Source organism: Callospermophilus lateralis, unplaced genomic scaffold, assembly GCF_048772815.1.
Source record: "Callospermophilus lateralis isolate mCalLat2 unplaced genomic scaffold, mCalLat2.hap1 Scaffold_378, whole genome shotgun sequence".
In the NCBI taxonomy this organism is placed as follows: Eukaryota; Metazoa; Chordata; class Mammalia; order Rodentia; family Sciuridae; genus Callospermophilus; species Callospermophilus lateralis.
Window position 1 is genome coordinate 108868 of NW_027514223.1, and position 18921 is coordinate 127788.

Sequence of the window (18921 nt, forward strand, 5' to 3'; positions counted from 1 at the left end):
TGCTACTCTCTAGGTTTCTTACACTTCCTAATTGTTCCCTTGGCCCTACCACATACCTATCCCTTTATTAGAGTTACTCCATTAAAAAATAGGGAGTGAATTATGCTTCTTGCTAGGATAGCCACATGTAACTTCTAAAGGTGCAGCTTCAAGCCATTCCTGGCAGAGAGAACATCAATCTTACGTGGATCAACTAAAAACAATGGTAACTTACCTTCGTGAGATTATTATCATAAAGCAGGAAGCATTTTTAACATATATTATTGCATTTAAATATTGTGATGACACAGTTTGTGCAGGAATTATTCTCCTTTTATAATCTAGGGACCTGAGCCTCTGAGAAATAAAATGAGTTATCAAAAGTTGATATGGGCAGGTGACACTAGAGCTCAAACCTAAAGTCAAGCTTCTTGCTCCCAGTCCAGGCTTCTTCCCATACTAAGTGAAGTCAGGTGGTAAAGAGATTTGGGGAACATTATTTTGGAATTTATGAGTTTTAGTAGTAGCTCTCAGATTCTGTCATATTTAGCGACTCTCCAACCATAGCCTCAAGTTCAGACATAGCCACAGGGACCTTCAGAAGCACAGGGATTCCTCTCAAGGTCAAGGGTAGCCAAGCCACTTATCAAAGCATTATGGGGACAGCCATGTGATTAAGCTTCTGGAGCTGACACTGTTTCAGAGGATATGCATTTATAACTTCCTCAAAGTGTATTTTTCTTCTAATATATGTATGTCATCATGAGCAACCTATTTTAAAGGTACTAGAGAACCTAGATATTTACAAGGATCATTTGATAAAAAAATATTAATTGACATCTTGAAATTCAAATAACTAGTATATGGTCAAAGCATTTCAAAGTTGAGATTTTGATACAAATGGCTTTCGTAAACTGGAGCCTACCTCCATAGTTATAAGACTGTCTTTATCAGCCATATCATTCTAGGATTAACAGTAAGAATTTCTTCCCCAAAGTGGAATCAGCCCCAGAAAATCCAATTTCTAGCAGTATTTCATTCCTTTCCACACCCCCACCAGCCATCCTCCTCATTAACTTATCATTTGCAGTTTAAAATATCTACATGCACCTCTCCAATATTCCAATAGTTAGTCCTCTGGGGGGTTTACAAGCCAGATTGAACATCTGGATTTTGCAGCGAATCCTAAAGGTCACCAGATTCAGTGTGGTAGAAGGAGATGGATAGATGGGCACAAGACAACACGCAGCCACGGAGACAAATGGCTCCTGCTGGCCCAGGCCAGCCTCTGAAAACTCAGACGCATCAGACCACATGGGTATCTGCTGAAGGATGAATTGTTATATGGCTTTGGAAAAAGTCAGTGTTTCTTTTTCTTTCACTCCCACTTGGCATTTTGGAGCCTGCTGTCAGGATTCACACCGATTTTTGGCTTGAATTCTAGGGCTTTTTTTTCCTACTACAGTTGAGCTTAAAGAAAAATAGCACCAAGAAATTGTTAAGAAGAAAAGAAATCATGCTCCAGATGGTTTTAAAGAAATTTAACCTGACCCAATGCCGCCCCAAAAGGTCTTTCATTTATAAAGCATTGGTCTTGAAAGCAACTTTCATTTGGTCTTGAAAGCAACAACTGAAAAACTGCTTTACACGTTCCTAAGGCAGCACCTTAGCATGTGTGGGGGCACATGTGCATTTGTATACTGATGAAGAGGTGATGCATTTGTTCTTAGAGATGACACAGAATCTGACTGATGATTTTCCAGTTCCTTCACTTTTGCTCTGATGAAGGACATCTCAAAATATGAGAGATGGCAAAATTTGATGTCCCAATGGTCTAAAGGTTCTGATACACCTGCTTTGAGAAACATGGGTTTTCCTTCACCATGTTAAATTGTTGAGGGAGATGAAGTCCCAGGCAATGGGGGAATATGAAAAAGACAGGCTCTGCCAGCAGTGAGGAGCCTGGGAAGCTGCACTTGTAATGTAATTTTAGTTACAGGTTACACAAAACCTGAACTCAGATGAACTTAAGCAAAGAAAGAAGTACCAGGGATTTCTGAGAGTGCTCTTGGGCAATGTACAGATGCAGGGACCAGGACAGTGTGCAAGGGCAGGGGACCAAGACCTATGCCTCAACATCATCAATGGCTTTCATCCACCTTGCCTTGGCATGAACCTGCCTAGTTTTACTTCATTATGTCCTGGAGCACACACGTTTTCCCTGTGAGGTAGGGAATGTGGCCACAGGCAATTTGAATTCAAATCACATAAGAATCTAACCTTTTCTGTTTGTTCCAGTTAGAATAAACCTCGGGGAAGTAATCAGCTTGGGTTCAGCTTGGGTCCCAATGTTGTCCCTTGACCCATCACTGATTCCAAGCTGACTGTGACATCCCAGTCTGGGTTTCCCTGGAAGAGAAGATCAGTGTGGAAAAAATGAGAGAGTGTGAGCATAAGCAGTCCTGAAGGACAGTGGTGCAAGTTTGAAGGTTAAAAACAGTCTACTGCGGCAACGAGAGGAGGCTTAACTGGATGAGCTGACTCACACTAATTCCACTAAATACGTCAAACAATGTGTAATTCAAAGTTGTAACAGAAGACAGTCTTCTCATTGCACTTTAAATGAGTGCAAGTGGACTGTAGAAGTTACATAATGTGATAAGCCACCGTGCCAACCTTGTACCCATGTGTCACCCTCTGTCTAGGACACTACTCTCCCTTGGGTGCTGGAGCCTAGCAGGCTCCTCCACCTCCAAAGGTTTAATGTAGCTCCTTCATTGTGTCTCCACAGTTCCCCTTTGTTACTTGCATGTCTAAGTCCTTGTCATCCCTCAGAGCTGTGGTCCTCAGGCGTCACTGAGCAGCCTACTTAAGTAAGCCTCAGTCTCTTATTCTTTACCACTTTGTTTAGTTTTTACGGTACTTACCAGTTTGTAATTGATATATTTGTTTGCTTAATAGTTCATTCTGGCCTCTCTGATAGACTGTAAGCTTTTCAAGGGTTGGTACAATGTCAGAGTCATTCATTGCTACTCCAAACACCTGTGAATGTCCCTCTCCCACTGAGAGGCTCAATAAGTGTTGAATGAATGGATAAATAGATGGACACATTGTCCAGATGAATGCAGTAGCAAACAAAGAACAAAAGGAAAAATGAAAACCAACCTAAAAAGTAGTGAGAGGGTTGCAGAGTAGAGGGGCAGAGGGTGGAGGGTGGTGGTGGTGGGCGGGTAAGGGCTGCTACACAACCCTCATAGGACCACTGAGATCCCAGCACCAGGGAGCACTGTTTCCATAGAATACAACGATCCTGGGCTCCTTGGAGTTGGTATTGTCTAGCCCACATCCTCCCACAGTGTGGCACATCTCAGTGTCTCAGGAACAAATGAATCAATCCCAGAAAACCACAGGGCTTTTGGTATGCCTCAAACTTCAGAGAAGTACTTCTTAAACCATCTATGAGGAGGGAGCATTGTTACAAAATTATTTCCAATTCATTGCTCACCAAAACATTCATAAAACACAATATTTTAAAAAATGCAATGAAAGGAAATAACTAAAGATATACCAAATAAAAGGTCATGTTTGGAAATAGATTGAACACACAGAAAATCAATGTGCAATTAGTACGTATGAAAACAAAAACCTTTTGAACTTCTGTACATTGCAGATCAATACGAGTTTAGAGATAGACACTGGTTCGTGAGCCAAAGGTGGTGTCTGTGTTTTAGGGAGAAGTCAAGTCGGAGTGAAGGACCTGGCACTAGACTGGGCTTGACCATACACTTTCATTGAGTCTTCCCGGTAATCCTGTGAGGAGGGCCTGGTGAAGTGAGAGAGGCAGAATGGTAGGAGCAGAGTCAGTTACTGGCTTTATTTACAATCTTAAAACTTTTTTTTATCATGGATTTTTTAAAAAATTAACTTTAGTTTTACAAAAACAGCATATTAAGATTTTTTATTGATCATTTAGTTTTTTAATACCCTCTTAACTTTTGTGTCCAAGGTAAATCCCTCCCTTTCCCTAATCCAAGCCCGGTGTGGAAAAACATAAGATTTTCCAATACATACAGAAAGCAGGCCACAATACCATAAATAAATACCTGAGGCCTTACCACAGTCCTAATCCCAAAACCCTACCTTCTACTGTACCACCCTTCATCTCAATGCTGAGCTTCCAACCTTCACTCAATCATTTACTTGCAATGACATCAAGGGTTGACACTGAGTGTGTGCTCCAGGGGTAGCTGATGAGGAGCCAGTCTGGAACACTGAGTGGGAGACAAATGATAGGCAACCCTGAAAGGAGAGCTGAGGGGCTGGGGTTGTGGCTCAGTGGTAGAGTGCTTGCCTAGCATGTGTGAGGCACTGGGTTCAATTCTTAGCACCACATATAAATAAATAAATAAATAAAAAGGTCCACTGACAACTAAAAAATATATTTTATAAAAAGAAAGAAAATGAAGGCTGAGGAATGTGGATTTTATCTGGAGTTACTGGGGCATTCTAGAAATGGCATGGTCAGATTTAATGTTCAGAAAGTTCACTCTGAGTGTATTTGGGTGAGTGGGTAGAAAAAAAGGGACAAACTGGACTTGGTGCCAAGTTCATTGAAAGATGAAGTAATCCAGGGAGAAGATGGAAAGGAGAGTGAAGACCTGGTCCCATTGGAAAGGGTTTTTCTCGCTAGCATCATGAGGGCTCAGAGAAGGACAAATTGCCCCTGCTGCTCCCAGGCTGTGCCTGTCCATGTTCATTGGATGAGCACAGACCCACTGGGGACACTGAGTAATCTGTGACTGTGTGTATAGGGGTGGGGGAGGGATAAGGAGGAAAACTCACTAATGAGAATCTGGAGTGAGGAAAACGGGTGCAAGGAGACATGGAAATGCAAGAAACTGGTAAAGGAAAGAGCAGAAGGCAGGCAGCATCTGTGAGCTCAAGGACAGGAGGAAGGAGGAAGGCGGGAGTAGGCGGAAACAGCAGTCAGATTCTCAGCGGCACTAAAATTGTCCCTGCCACTTGGCAGGAGTCAGTTCAGACGTCACAGATCCAAGAGCCTTGTCCTTTTGCCCATTCATATAACTGCACAAGGAGCCAATTGGGGAGATTATGGACCAAAGGATTCCTTGGCAAATATCCCTTCTACCTTCAGTGGTGTTTTAAGCCCTCAAAGCATTGTTTATTGAAGTAGTGACAATGGCCATGAATTATTTCTGCCAGAGTGGACTGTAAGACATTCAGTGTGGCTGATTAAAAAAGTACATGAAGTGCAGTTTAAACATACATAATGTCTCTTAGAAAAAATCAATTTAGAATCTAAATGAACATATGATGGATAATGTGACTCAATCTTTGAAGATCTGAAATGGAACTCATTTTATTACTGTCCACTTTTATAATGAAAAAAGAAAAACCTCTTATACTATGCCACCTTTACAATTCTCTGAGCTTTTTCACTTTCATTATGCATTTAATTATTTCAAAAATCCCTTAAAGCAGAAAGGGCAGGGATTATTATTCTCATTTTGCAGAAGTGAAAACGGAGACCAGAGAGGTATAGAAATTTGTCCCGCACATGCTAAGTGAACCTGGCTCTCTTGACCATGAGTATTCTTTCCATGGATTTCCAGTGTTCCACTCTAAGCAAGCTATAGACAGGCTTTTCTGGAAGGACTTATGTTAATCATCTCGTTATCCTTTCCTGGGGACCTGCTGAAAGATGATTGTCCAAGGATCATGACTTACATGGGAAACAGTGGCAGAGGGGTCACACTCACTTACTCACTCCAAGGCTTTGAGTAAGATGCTAACTTCCAGAGTCTCTTAGCTAAAAAACGAGTGGCAGGTGTCCCTATCTCAGTAGGTTATTGTAAAACATTATTGTCCTGCAGGAAATGGAAGACTAAAAGGTGAGACACAGGATCTAGCAAATGTGAATGGAAGGGATGAAAGACGGAAACTCAGGGTATTAGTGTCCTTAAAGAGGATCACATCTATTAGTGTCCTAAAGAGGATCAGGTCTACTCAAACTTAGCATGAGTCTTGCAAGCTTGGAAGGTAGGAGCAAGAACCCCTTGTTGAGGACTAGGTTCCATCTCCCTGTGTGCCAGGGGCTGTGTGGCACACATTTGAGAATAGTGTTTATTGAACAATTACTTTTTTTAAAAAAATTTGTATATAACAGCGGAATGATAGGGCAGAGGGGTGGGAGGGGAAGGGAGGGGGCATGGAGTAATTAATGATGGTTGAATGTGATGATCGTTCTTATCCAAAGTACATGTATGAGGACATGAATTGGTATGAATATACTATGTATACAACCAGAGATATGAAACAACTACTTTTCAACACCTACTGTGTGCTGAACACTGTTTGAGATGTTGGGAACACCAAGTGAGGGATGGCCCCGAAGGTCCCTCCCCCCACCCATTCCAGGGTGCTTGCAGGGACATAGACCAAAGCAAATAGACACTTATCTCTGGAGTCTCCACCTTTCTAATGAAGCTACTTGGCTTCCAGGAAGTTTCTAATTTATATAATTGCCCCCCCCACCCCCCCACCCCCCCACCCCCGCCGCCCCGCTGCCTTTATAAATGTGCAGAATGTGACACCATTGTGGCCTTCTCACCAATTAGAGCCCTTTCTGTGTGAAGCCTCACCTGGGTTCCCTTCTCTATGGGATAATAAACCCTGGAGGAACATGAGCAAGACACCACTTTTGTGCTTATACGTTTTCCTCTAGTGCACTCTCGTTTGTATTTATGTGGCATGATACTTGTGGCATGTGTGTTTATGCCTCTGTTTGAGAACCCAAAGCTACCATTCCTGTGGATGAGGGAGATGACAAGAAAATGAGTGAGATATTCTGTCATCTCATCCTCCAGCTTTAACCTAACTCTCCAGCTGTGCACCCCTGCTGGCAAGAGATGTTGGAGCCTCCTCCAAGTGTGTCTGATTTAAAACCACCAGCCCTCTCCCCATACACAGCAATGCCAATGGGTTGGGATCTTGTCATGGATAGTTTGGGGACCCTAAGGACAAGATCTTCCAAATTATAATGTGGTGGTAGACACTGCAGAGTACAGCTGGGCTTCTAGGAAGACCTCTAAATGGGTCATTACTTTGTGGGCTGGAGACACTCTGAGAGCTTGATCAATGAAGAAATTGTAAAGAATAAAAATGGTGAAGACATGATTCTAATCTATGAATAACTGACAAACTAATGAGGAGGAAGGGATGTGGGATGTGTGGGATGTGAATATTCACCTTTGTTACATTTCTGGCTCGGGTCCCCTCACCTGGGTGCTCTCAGTTTCTCCAATGGGCTTCTGCCATCATCTCCAGGCTTGATCAATCCCCAGAACCTTGGTTTCCAGGCTGGGTCTCTCTTCTGTCTTCTGAGCAGCACACCCTTCCATTCAGCTGCCTCCCAGGTATCTCTGCATGTGTTCCAGAGACACTGACAATTCTTCTTTCCCTCCTCAGTCTTCACTTAGATCATCACCATCAGTCCTGTTGCTCAGGCCAAGAACTAAGAATCAATCACCCTCAATCTTTCCCTCGTCCTTTCTTCCTACGACCAATCTGTCACCAAGCCCTGCCAAGCCTTGTGTTTCTGGCCCCGCAGTCTCCCTCTCCATACCCACTCTGCCTTAGATTCAGCCCCAGATTTCTCAGCTCATGCTCATGGTAGTTTACTCACTTTTGTTAAAGAAAAAAAAAGGCCTCTTGTCAAAGTCAATAAGGAAGACTTTACTGAAGGTGGAGGGGTCCATTGCATGACAGGTATGAGACTGCTGCAATGGAGTCTCCAAGTGGCGGGCAGAGGTTGAATTTGCTGTCTGAATACAAGACTAGTGGAGGAGGGGCAGGCTGGGGGGGCGGGTCAGTGGGTAGAAAATTTCAAAGAGGAGTAAAGGGAGGTCTGGCTAAACTGACTCCACAAGATTGTTGCTGAGGGCGGGGCAGGTGGTCAGATATGGGGAGTAGAGGATGGGGAATTTGATCGGATAGTAAGGGTGGTCAGATACCAAGGGTCAGCATACCCAGATGGATTCTTGCTAAAACTAAACCAAATGAACAGAACCACTGGACCAATGGCAGAGCCCACTCCCATAAGCCCTCCCTGCCCTCTCCACCCTGCCCAGCTGTGATCTTCTTGTATGCATTTAAGCAGATGACTCTCCAGTCCCCAGTGGCTTGTAGGAAAAGGGCTAGCCTGCAAGCATGGCTCAGCTCTCTCTCTTAATCATCTCTCCCAAACTCTTCCTAGAAGGGATTTATGTCTCCCTGGCCCCACTGATATCCTCACCTATCAGCAAACCTAACTTGCCATTCGGGGACTGAGTCTGGAAACCTTCCTAATAATACGCCACCTTCTCCTTCTCCTTCCACCTTCCTTCCTGCCCAGTCACACTGCTGCCACAAAATCACTGTCTCAAGATCCCCTGCTAAGGAGGGTTCGGATTCTAAAAGCATCCTTTTATTTATCTTTGCATGCTTATTTACTATTAGATTGTGGGCTCCTCAACTAGCTCTAGGTATTTGTAGGGCTTAGAAATTGATCCATAATAATATTAATAAAAAACAGTGAATGGCCACAATACCTCTCATCACATAGTGCTTCTTCTATTTTTATACACATGTGCATTTTCAAAAAAAGAGAAATCTCCACAAGAATCTGTGAAATAGATGCTGCTGTTATTCCAATTTTACAGATGAAGAAAATGAGGCAAAATGTTAACCGACCAGGCAGATACCACCCTGCTAGTGTGTGACCATGCTGAGTTTCCAACTCAAGGCAAGAATCCCTGCTCTCAGCCACTAAGGCTCTCCAGCACCACACACAGGCACTGTACCAGTTGGATATGGTCAACTGAACCAGGGATTGAGGCGCCAGGGCCAGGGTGACAAGGAAGATAGAAATGGCTAAATCCAAGGGCTGTGGTGGCACACAATGCACAAGGTGAATGTCATTAGTGTGTCTGCTGAGTTCCGATGGTGGTGTAGGTGGAGGGTGTGACCAGCAATTCCAGAAAGAGGCCACATCTTGAGTGGGACACAAGACAGCCAAGCATGGCTGAAGAATGATGGAGTAAGAATTAATCCAAGGGAACAGGATGCTTCTCTTGGAAGTTAAAGTTGTTTTTATTACCTGGTGCTGCTCTCTGTCCCATGGTATGACTTTCATGGGCCCTGGGCACTTTTACCTTAGTGCGCCCCTTCCCTATAAATAGCAGTAACCATTCACATTTTATAACCTTGTAGGTATAAGGATAAACTTATTAATATTATAAGCTGAAATATTTTATTTGACCTAAAAGTTCATTTTTTTACTTCTGATGATTAAAAAAGTATTTTTTAATGACCTTGAAAGTACTGTGGGCCCTGGATATGGTGTCTTCTGTGCCTAATGGGGAAATTGTCCTCAGCTCCTCTCTTTATCATGCACCTCAGCCAGACCCTTGGAAGTTCTCTCTCAGGATTGGAGTACAGGATTAGTCCTCAAAATGATCACATTTCTTATTTGCAAAGTGAGAAAATAGGCTATATCACTCCTGAGGAACTTTCTGACTGAGATTTACATTCCATTTGTTCCTTGTGAAGTACTAACAACTCCTAAATCTCTCTTGAGGTTATCATCTTATTTAATTCTCACAATTTCCCATTATTCACATAAGGAAACTGAGGCTGATGGAGACAGGCTTCTGGCTTCACAGCTCACATGTGGTAGAGGCTGAGGAAAGCCCCAGTCCTCTACCTCTCATCACTGCTCAATAGCATAAGGTTTGGCCTGGGGAAGAACCCCTGGGAGGAGAGAGCTGCTTACATGCATGTGTGGTTTCCATGATCACACAGATGGGTCATGAACTTGGAGTCCACTGCATGGTGGAGTGGGAGTCCACCTGGGGTTCAATTAATTTATGATTTACTAGTGGTGGGGGTAGAACCCAGGGTGTCCAGCATGCTATTCAAGTGCTGAGCCACTGAGCTATAACCCTGGCTTGCAAAGTGGGTTTATTTCAGCTTTTACTATTATCATTGTCAGGCATTCTGGGAGAAAGCGTGTCAACAAATGAATTTGGGGGGAGTGGAGGGCACAATTCAGTTCACAGAGTTTCTCAAATACAAATACAAGAAGTGGGCATAAGAACATTTGAGAAAAGAAACAAAAATTCAGTGAGGAAATTCATATTTTAAAACAACTTCATAAAGGCTGGGGATGTAGCTTAGTGGTAGAGGGCTTATCTAGAATGTGTGAGGTGGCACTGGGTTCGATCCTCAGCACCACATATAAATAAATAAATAAATAGATAGATAGATAAAGGTACTGTGTACATCTACATCTAAAAAACACCTTCATAAAGAGCAAATATTTGGTTATCAAATGATTGATTTCTTAAGTTAGATTTTTTCCTTTTATTTATTTATTTTTCTATTTAAGGTTAAAACCAAAGCCCTTTCACATGCCAGGAAAGTCCTCTACCACCACGCTGCATCCTTAGCCCTTTTTATTTTTATTTCAAGACAGTGTCTTGATAAATTGCTGAGGCTGACCTTGAACTTGGGGTCTTCCTGTCTCAATACCCCAAGTCACAGTGGCTGGGTGTGTGCCACTACACCAACCTCCTGGGTTTGGTTTTTTCCCTTGTCAGTGTCTACTGGCAGGTGGTGAGCTGGGTTCTGACCCTGAGCCCTCATCTCAGTCTTTTTTCAGAACCTCCATGGCCAGTCAGGGTGAGGGGTTCAGCTTGGGCCCATCTGCAGACACTGGAGTGTTGTAGGCTCTCTGCTGGATCTGAGTGGAACAGGGAAGGAGAGAAAGTGTATGTGGTCATACTCCCACTGGCCTGAGAATTGAATAGAAGGCAGCCCTGATAACAAAGTGACAGGAGAGCAGGATGCTGCTGCGAGCCGAGACCACACAAGGACAGCAGGAAGGGGGAAAACCAAGGTCCTGCCTCCTTCTCTCGAGGCTGTGCTGGTTTCCCCTCTTGCTTCTTTACCCTATACAAACACAGCTCTAGAGCACCTAGGGAGGCTGAGGCAGGAGGATCGCGAGTTCAAAGACAGCCTCAGCAACTTAAGGAGGCACTAAGCAACTCAGTGTGACCCTTTCACTAAATAAAATACAAAATAGGGCTGGGGATGTGGCTCAGTGGTCCAGTGCCCCTTAGTTCAATCCCAATACCCCCTCTCCCCTGGTATTCCCTCTCCCCCCAAAAAAACAAAAACAAAAACAAAACAAAATGTAGCTCAGTTGGTGAACCTTAGCATGCTCAAGGCCCTGGGTTCCATTCAAGAGAGAGGGAGAGATTAGGAATAAAAACATATAATGACAAAAATGATCTGAGTCTATAATTTCCTAATAAAACTGTTCTAGTTGGTCTGATTTTAGTCAGATGAACCTTCTTTCCCCTCACTGTTGGCCAGGCTAATAAGAAAAGCAGCACACTGAGGAAGTTTAGGCATGAATTTTATCACTCCCTGGACAGTTCCAGGCAATAGAAGGGGAGATATTACTATGAAGTTTTAAAACTCACACTACTTTGAAATTATCACGTAAGAATTGTCACAGGGGGACCCAGTAAGACTGTGATTTCTCCTTGTTTTACACCACAGGACTGAAAAGGGAGTTGAAGGAGATTAATTACATTCCCTGCTAATCAATGCAAAGACATATTTTTCTGCTTCTCCATCTCATAATTTTTATTTCATCTAGTTTGGGCTTTTTTAGGGTTGCCAGATGTCCCAGTTTCAGTGGGACAATCCTGCGTTTTGAAGGTATGTCCCATCTGCTCTTGAAAATATTTCTGTTCACTGCTCTCTCGTCGGCTGTAGGGTTTTTAGAGCTGCCAGCCAGAGTACGGCTGCTGCAGAGAAGATGATAAATTATTGTAACACTATAAAAAAAATCACTCACATCCACCAGTACCTCACCTCAGCAATGCTGTGAACTAATTCTGCAAGAATGTTTGTCATGAAAGGTGAAATATCCAAATCTCCAGATGGGAATTTGGAGCTCTTTCCACAATGGCTTCGAGAAGATGCAGAGCAGGCAGGCAGGAATATGTGGGATGATTGCAGGACCGGCCATTGGAACATCTGGCTCCATGTTTCTGGAAAAGTAACTTTGGGTCAGTAAGTTCAGAGAACAAACGGTTGTTTGAGCATCTACTATCTAGCTGATGTATAGTTGTCACATTAGACAAAAATGCCTGAATTATTTCTAGAGTAACTTGGCTGACATAGGTTTTATTCCCATTTTATAGATAAGGAAGTTGAGGCTCAGATCCACAAATCCAAAACTTTTGGTGAAAATCCCCATGGCAGATGTCTCACTCTCTTTACCTGTTAGGCAGGAATAATAATCATCTATAGTTTGTAAGAGGCTGATGAACAGATTCTCCCAAGTTCTCTGCCAGGGTTCTAGTGGTACCCTAGGGGGACTTGGAACTGAAGGCCCTGTCTATGGGAGGCTTCAAATGACCAACTTGCACTGAGCAAACATTCTTAACTGCTTTTTTAACTTGGCCTTAAACTAGATGTCAAGCCTGGCACTGGCAGAGACAAGGTACCTGAATTTAGGCCCCTGGACCCAAATTATTATTTTTTGCTTGGTTTTCTTCTATTCCTCATTTCTTGCAATTGAGGCATGGAGACTGCTGTACCTCAGGTGTCATCTGAGTAAGGCCACTGGTCACACCACTCACAGCCTCTGTATGTCAGGGAGAGTGAGATGATCATCATTCTTCTGACAGAATGAGGGCCTGGCAGCAGATGAACCATGGCTACTGTTCCAGTGCAGGGGAAACGGTACACCAAGAGGCAATTGAGAATGTTCTGGATTCCTTCAAAAAAGGCACTGAATGGTTTCATTAACATACATTGTCTAGTTTTCATCACGCCAGTAGGAAAGAGAGTCCGTGATCTCCTGCATGGGCCGTTGTCAGCGTATCTAAGTAACACATGTGCAAGTGGAGGAGTGATCCCAAAATACGACCAGTACGTCAGCTGTCATCACTTTGGATGTCCTCCTGGTGGTGCATGCCTGGCCTACTCCTTTTGTTGTTTTCCTCTTGCCCTTCACAAAGGCATTTTCTCTCAGTAATGGGGAAAATCTTTTTCTTAGATTTCAATTCCTTGCAAGCGAACTCTTCTCAGCCTCTCCTTCCTATTGGGGATTAATGAGTTTTCCTCTTATGAACCTTGGGAGTGCTCCAGTGGCTCCATAGACCCTCTACGATGGTTTCCAAAGTGTGCACCTGTGTGCTCATGTCCATGCCATCAGATTCTCAAAGGGATCCTTGGCATCAAAATGGCTAAGATCCAGCTGGGCAGCTATTGTTCTATTGGTAAAGAGATGAAGAGTTCTCTCTCTCTCTAATTCTCTGTGTGATGATGGGCAAATTATTTAATTCCGAATTCCTTTCTATTCCCAGCTGTTAAATGGGCTTGAGCTATTTCTCCTACTCACTCTACATCCCCTTGATTTCCTAATCTTGGGGTTCTGGACTCGTGGATTTTCTTACCAATTCTAAATATTCTGTACCCTCTGGACCTGATCTGAGGTTTCTTGGTGCTCACTCCACTTCTGATCTCTACTAGTTCTCTGTCCACACTGTACAATTATTTTGTATTTACTCTCTGTATTCCCTCTAGATACAAACTCCTAGGAAGTCCTCGCTGCACCTTATTCATTTACCAACAGCGTCTAGCAGTGGGAATGAATGAAAGAAGGCATTCATAAAGTTGTTGATGGAATTCAGTTTGTCTAATTTTTCACCCACCCCACCACCTGCTTCAGAGAGAAGGAAGAAACTAGATCAGCAGTTGGGGACTGACAGGGACATAGAGAGGGTGGGGATGAGTGGGTGACTGCCTGCCAGCTTTTAGTCTGCAGAAGGTCACATAAGGGGCTTGTTAAAAACACAGGTTCCTGCAGGGAGGGGTGGCACATGCCTGTAATCCCATCAGCTTGGGAGGCTGAGGCAGGACGACAGAGAGTTCAAAGCCAGCCTTAGCAAAAGTGAGACACTAAGCAACTCAGTGAGACCCTGTCTCTAAATAAAATACAAAATAGGGCGGGGGATGTGGCTCAGTGGTTGAGTGCCCCTGAGTTCAATCCCTGGTACCACTCTCCCAAACAAATAAACAATTAAATAAAACAGATTCCTAGGCATCGCCCTTGAGCTTCTGACTCCCTTTAGGATGGAATCCCTGAAACTGTGTTTTTGACACACTCCTAGGAGATTTTTGCACGGCATGGTTTGATCAGGGTGGGGAAAGACTCTGACATTAGTGGATTAGAGGACATTAGGACCAATTGGGTTTCCTGACTATACTCTGGGTGGCGCTGTGCAGATGCTTCAGCTAAAGAGAAGACCCCCTCCACCCACAACCCAGGGCTCTTAAAAACTCATTTCTCAAGGTTGGCCCCACATGAAGATTGGGCTGTGGACCCAAGATCACTAACACCAGGAAATCATACCAGGCGATGTCTAGCAAGTATGAGGTTCTCATCCTAATTTCTCTGCCCAACTTGATTGGGGGACAAATATTTCAAAGACAAGATGCTATGTCAGGGTCTCCAGAGTGTCTCCTACTGCTCGCACCAAGCAGTGTCAGAGTATCAGGGTGTTCAGTTACTCCACTCATCTCTCTCCTCCTTGACTGTCATTTGTAATTACAGAAGTAATGCATGTTTTGCAGATGATTTAAAAAAAAACACAAACAAAAATAATTTTTAAAAGTCATCTGAAATCACACCACCCACAGCTAACCACTGTTGACATTTAATGCATATCCTTAAAAGGATACTGTTTGGTAACCTGCTTTTTCTAACTTAACAATACAACAGGAACATTTTCCAGGGTAAGGACCACATTTAAATAATTTTTAAAAATTGCATAGTATTATAGTATTCCATTTACAGATGGAACATGGTTTATTTAACCAATTCCATATTGTGAGACATTAAAATCTGTTTCTTCCTTTTCCCTCTTTAAAAGTCTTTGACATTTACGGCCAACTCTGCCAAAAGCATTCTTACAATTACCCAGTTGCTCTTTTATGTGCTTGTTTGATAATTTTCTATAATACAAATTCCTAGAGGTAAAACTTCTGGATCAAAAACTGTATGGAGGGCCGTCGCTCGCCCTTCTCCGGAGCTGCAGCCACCGCCGCCATTTGCACGGGGACCCCAGTGACAGGGGCTCGGGGGAGGGGCAGAGGGAGGGGGGGAGGGCCCGCGGAGCCCCCGAGGGCGGGAACGACGCCGCCGGCGCCGTCCCGGCTCCCTGCGCGACCGCGCCGACAGCGGCGGGCCCCGAGCAGCAGCAGCGGCAGCAGCAGCGTCAGCGGCGGCAGCGGCGGCAGCGGCGGCAGCAGCAGCGGCAGCCGAGGCCGGGCGTGCGCCTGAGGCGGCGGCGGCGGCAGCGGCGGCCCTGCGGGCGGCCAGGAGGGGCGGGGGCAGCGCCCGCCGCCGTTTGATGGATCCGAGGATCGCCTGGTTCCAGCCAGAGCAGCTCGGACCGTCCAACAGTCTGTGGATGCAGATCTGGGAGACGACCCAGGGGCTGAGGAACCTCTACTTCAACCACCACTGTCACAGCAGCGGCGGCGCGAGCGGCGGCGGCGGCAGCAGCACGGCCACCGGCGGGAGCGGCAGCAGCACCGGCAGCCCCAGCGGCGCGGCCCCGGCTCCGGCCCCGGCCGGCATGTACCGCTCCGGGGAGCGCCTGCTGGGCGGCCATGCGCTGCCCGCGGAGCAGCGGGACTTCCTGCCCCTAGAGACGACCAACAACAACAACAACCACCACCAGCCGGCGGCCTGGGCCCGCCGGGCTGCCGCGGGCCCCTCGGCGTCCTTGTCCCCCTCGGCGTCCTCGTCACCGCACCCCTCGGCCGCCGTCCCTGCCGCCGAGCCCGCGGACCCGGCCTCGGGCAGCAGCAACAAGAGGAAGCGCGACAACAAGGCCAGCACCTACGGACTCAACTACAGCCTGCTGCAGCCCAGTGGAGGGCGGGCCGCGGGGGGCGGCCGGGTGGACGGCAGCGGGGGCGTGTACAGCGGGACCCCGTGGAAGCGGAGGAACTACAACCAGGGAGTCGTGGGTCTGCATGAAGAGATCAGTGATTTTTATGAGTACATGTCTCCGAGGCCCGAGGAGGAGAAGATGCGGATGGAGGTGGTGAGCAGGATCCAGAGTGTGATCAAGGAGCTCTGGCCCAGCGCTACCGTCCAGATATTTGGAAGTTTTAAAACTGGCCTGTATTTACCTACTAGTGACATCGATTTTGTGGTGTTTGGGAAGTGGGAAAACCTACCCCTCTGGACCCTGGAGGAAGCCCTTCGGAAACACAAAGTTGCAGATGAGGATTCGGTGAAAGTTCTAGACAAAGCGACTGTGCCTATTATTAAATTAACAGATTCTTTTACTGAAGTGAAAGTTGATATCAGCTTTAATGTCCAGAATGGCGTGAGAGCAGCAGACCTCATCAAAGATTTTACCAAGAAATATCCTGTATTGCCATACTTGGTTTTAGTATTGAAACAATTCTTATTACAGAGGGACCTTAATGAAGTATTTACAGGTGGAATTGGTTCTTATAGTCTCTTTTTAATGGCAGTCAGTTTCCTTCAGTTACATCCCAGGGAAGATGCTTGCATCCCCAATACAAACTATGGTGTTCTCTTAATAGAATTTTTTGAATTATATGGACGACACTTCAATTATTTAAAGACTGGCATCCGGATAAAGGATGGTGGTTCATATGTGGCCAAAGATGAAGTACAGAAAAATATGCTGGATGGCTACCGGCCATCAATGCTTTATATTGAAGACCCTTTACAACCAGGTCCAGTGTCCTCCTCTTCTGCCACGCAGTCCAGCTCTAGTGACGTTGATTCTGATGCGACACCATGCAAAACCCCGAAACAGCTGCTTTGCCGGCCGTCTACTGGGAACCGAGTAGGGTCACAAGATGTGACCTTGGAGTCCTCTCAGGCAGTTTGGAAAATGCAGAGCACCCAAACCACTAACACATCCAACAGTACCAACAAATCCCAGCATGGATCAGCAAGGCTCTTCCGTTCTTCCAGCAAAGGCTTCCAAGGTACAACTCAAACAAGCCATGGTTCCTTGATGACAAACAAACAGCATCAAGGCAAATCCAGTAATCAGTATTACCATGGCAAAAAGAGGAAACACAAGAGGGACGCGCCCCTCTCAGACCTTTGTAGATAGTCGGCGCTGTGCGATGGACTGTCTTCTGTGTGCAATGATCTCATGCTCAGGACAGTTGCATAGGGACTCCTGGGAGACGCAGGAGCCTCACACTGTTCAGACATTGATTTAGCAACTGCGTTTTTCCCAGCTCGCCACGGAATGGATCATGAAGACTGACAACTGCAAAAACAAAAGCAAGCAAAAAAGGGGAAAAAAAAAGGCTGCTTATTTGATAAGTCATATGCTACAACAGGGTCATTTTAAGATTTAAAGCTTGAATGTAAAATAAATATATTTCTCATTGGCTTTATGCAGAGTTATAGGGAATAGTATTCAGTGTGGGTAGGGTGATAGAAACAGAAAACAATGTCAGAGGATGGGTGGGAAGGCAAACAAAGTATCTTATAGGAAGTCCAGATTCCAAAGGGGAAAGTGATCTGTGCATGTTTTTTTTTTTTAATATGTTTGCATATATTTACCATTTTATTGTGTGTGTATATATAGAAGACCATATAGGAAATTGATATTTGTAATAGTGGATTTGTTAATACTTTTTACATAACATTACTGTTTGAATTGTAAACAGATTTCTTCTCAGGATTAGTTTGAAGAATAATCTGAATTGTCATCTTGACATCCATATATAGGGACGTGATTAGTTCTATTACTCAGTTTGTTTTCCTCAGCATTGAAAATGACTTAATAGAACCCTTGTGACCTGCTGCGAAATTTTTTCCTCTCTAAAGAAAAGGTTTATGGTGGCAAATGATGTTTATTTTATTTTGTAAAAAAAAAAAAAAAGAAAAAGAAAAGAAAAAAAGAAAAAAAATGTACTATGTACTTTTGTGTAAAAACACTGAAAAATCTCTAGTCATCTCTGAGAATTGCAACTGTTTTCTATAGTGCTGTCATTTTGGGCAATTGGCAATTACATGACTTTGTGTTTGTTTCCTTTGCAGTCTTTCTATCTCTCTCTTTCCTCTCCTGCCCTCCCCACTTCTTCCTAGTAGGAAACAGGGCCGCCCGTCTGCCTCGCTCCTGTCGCAGCGAACCTCGAGCTCCACAGACTTTGCATGCTGGCCCTCTGACCCTGTGTGCTCCGTGTGCTTGCGTTCCTCATCTCTTATTCTTTTAAACTCATGCTTAACTACTGTGGGAGAGAATAACTGTAAACAGCTTTAATTAAATCATACTTATAAAAAACTATTTTCTTATACTCCACTTTATGCTTTTGGTATTGTCGATCTTTAAAAATTAAATGGTCTTTGATAATGGATCTATTTTGTATTGCCTTATTAAGACCAAATACTTCTTGTCATCCCATTCTTTATCCTCTCCTTTCATGGAATTGTTATCTTTAATTAAAACTTTTTTAAACATTGGCTTGTTTTAAATCATACTGTAAATTTTGGTTGTGGTCAGCTTTTGAGTGCAAATGAGATGTATAATTCTGTTATTCATCACCTGTTGGGTTTGAAACTCAGTTGGGGATATTTAATATAATAGAATGTAAGTGACATTTCTGAAAATGTTTTCTTCCAAGGCGAAAGCTCTTCTGTTAGCATCAGTGTGTGTGGCTCTGTTAAATACGGCCATTTCAGAGAAGAGATTCTTTTATATATATATATATATATATATATATATATATATATATATATATATATATATACATATAAAGTACTATTGGCTTTTAGGAATTTCTTTTATA

At 44.2% G+C, this 18921-nt stretch overlaps 1 protein-coding gene across 1 annotated transcript; it reads left to right on the top strand.

Moving 5' to 3' along the window:
- The first annotated feature begins 15473 nt into the window (after positions 1-15473).
- On the top strand, positions 15474-17231 carry LOC143640628 (terminal nucleotidyltransferase 4B-like). The gene is made up of 3 exons (XM_077108285.1): positions 15474-16223; positions 16299-16508; positions 16629-17231. The coding sequence occupies exons 1-3, from the start codon at positions 15474-15476 to the stop codon at positions 17229-17231; spliced, it is 1563 nt and encodes a 520-aa protein (XP_076964400.1).
- The last annotated feature ends 1690 nt before the right edge of the window (positions 17232-18921 follow it).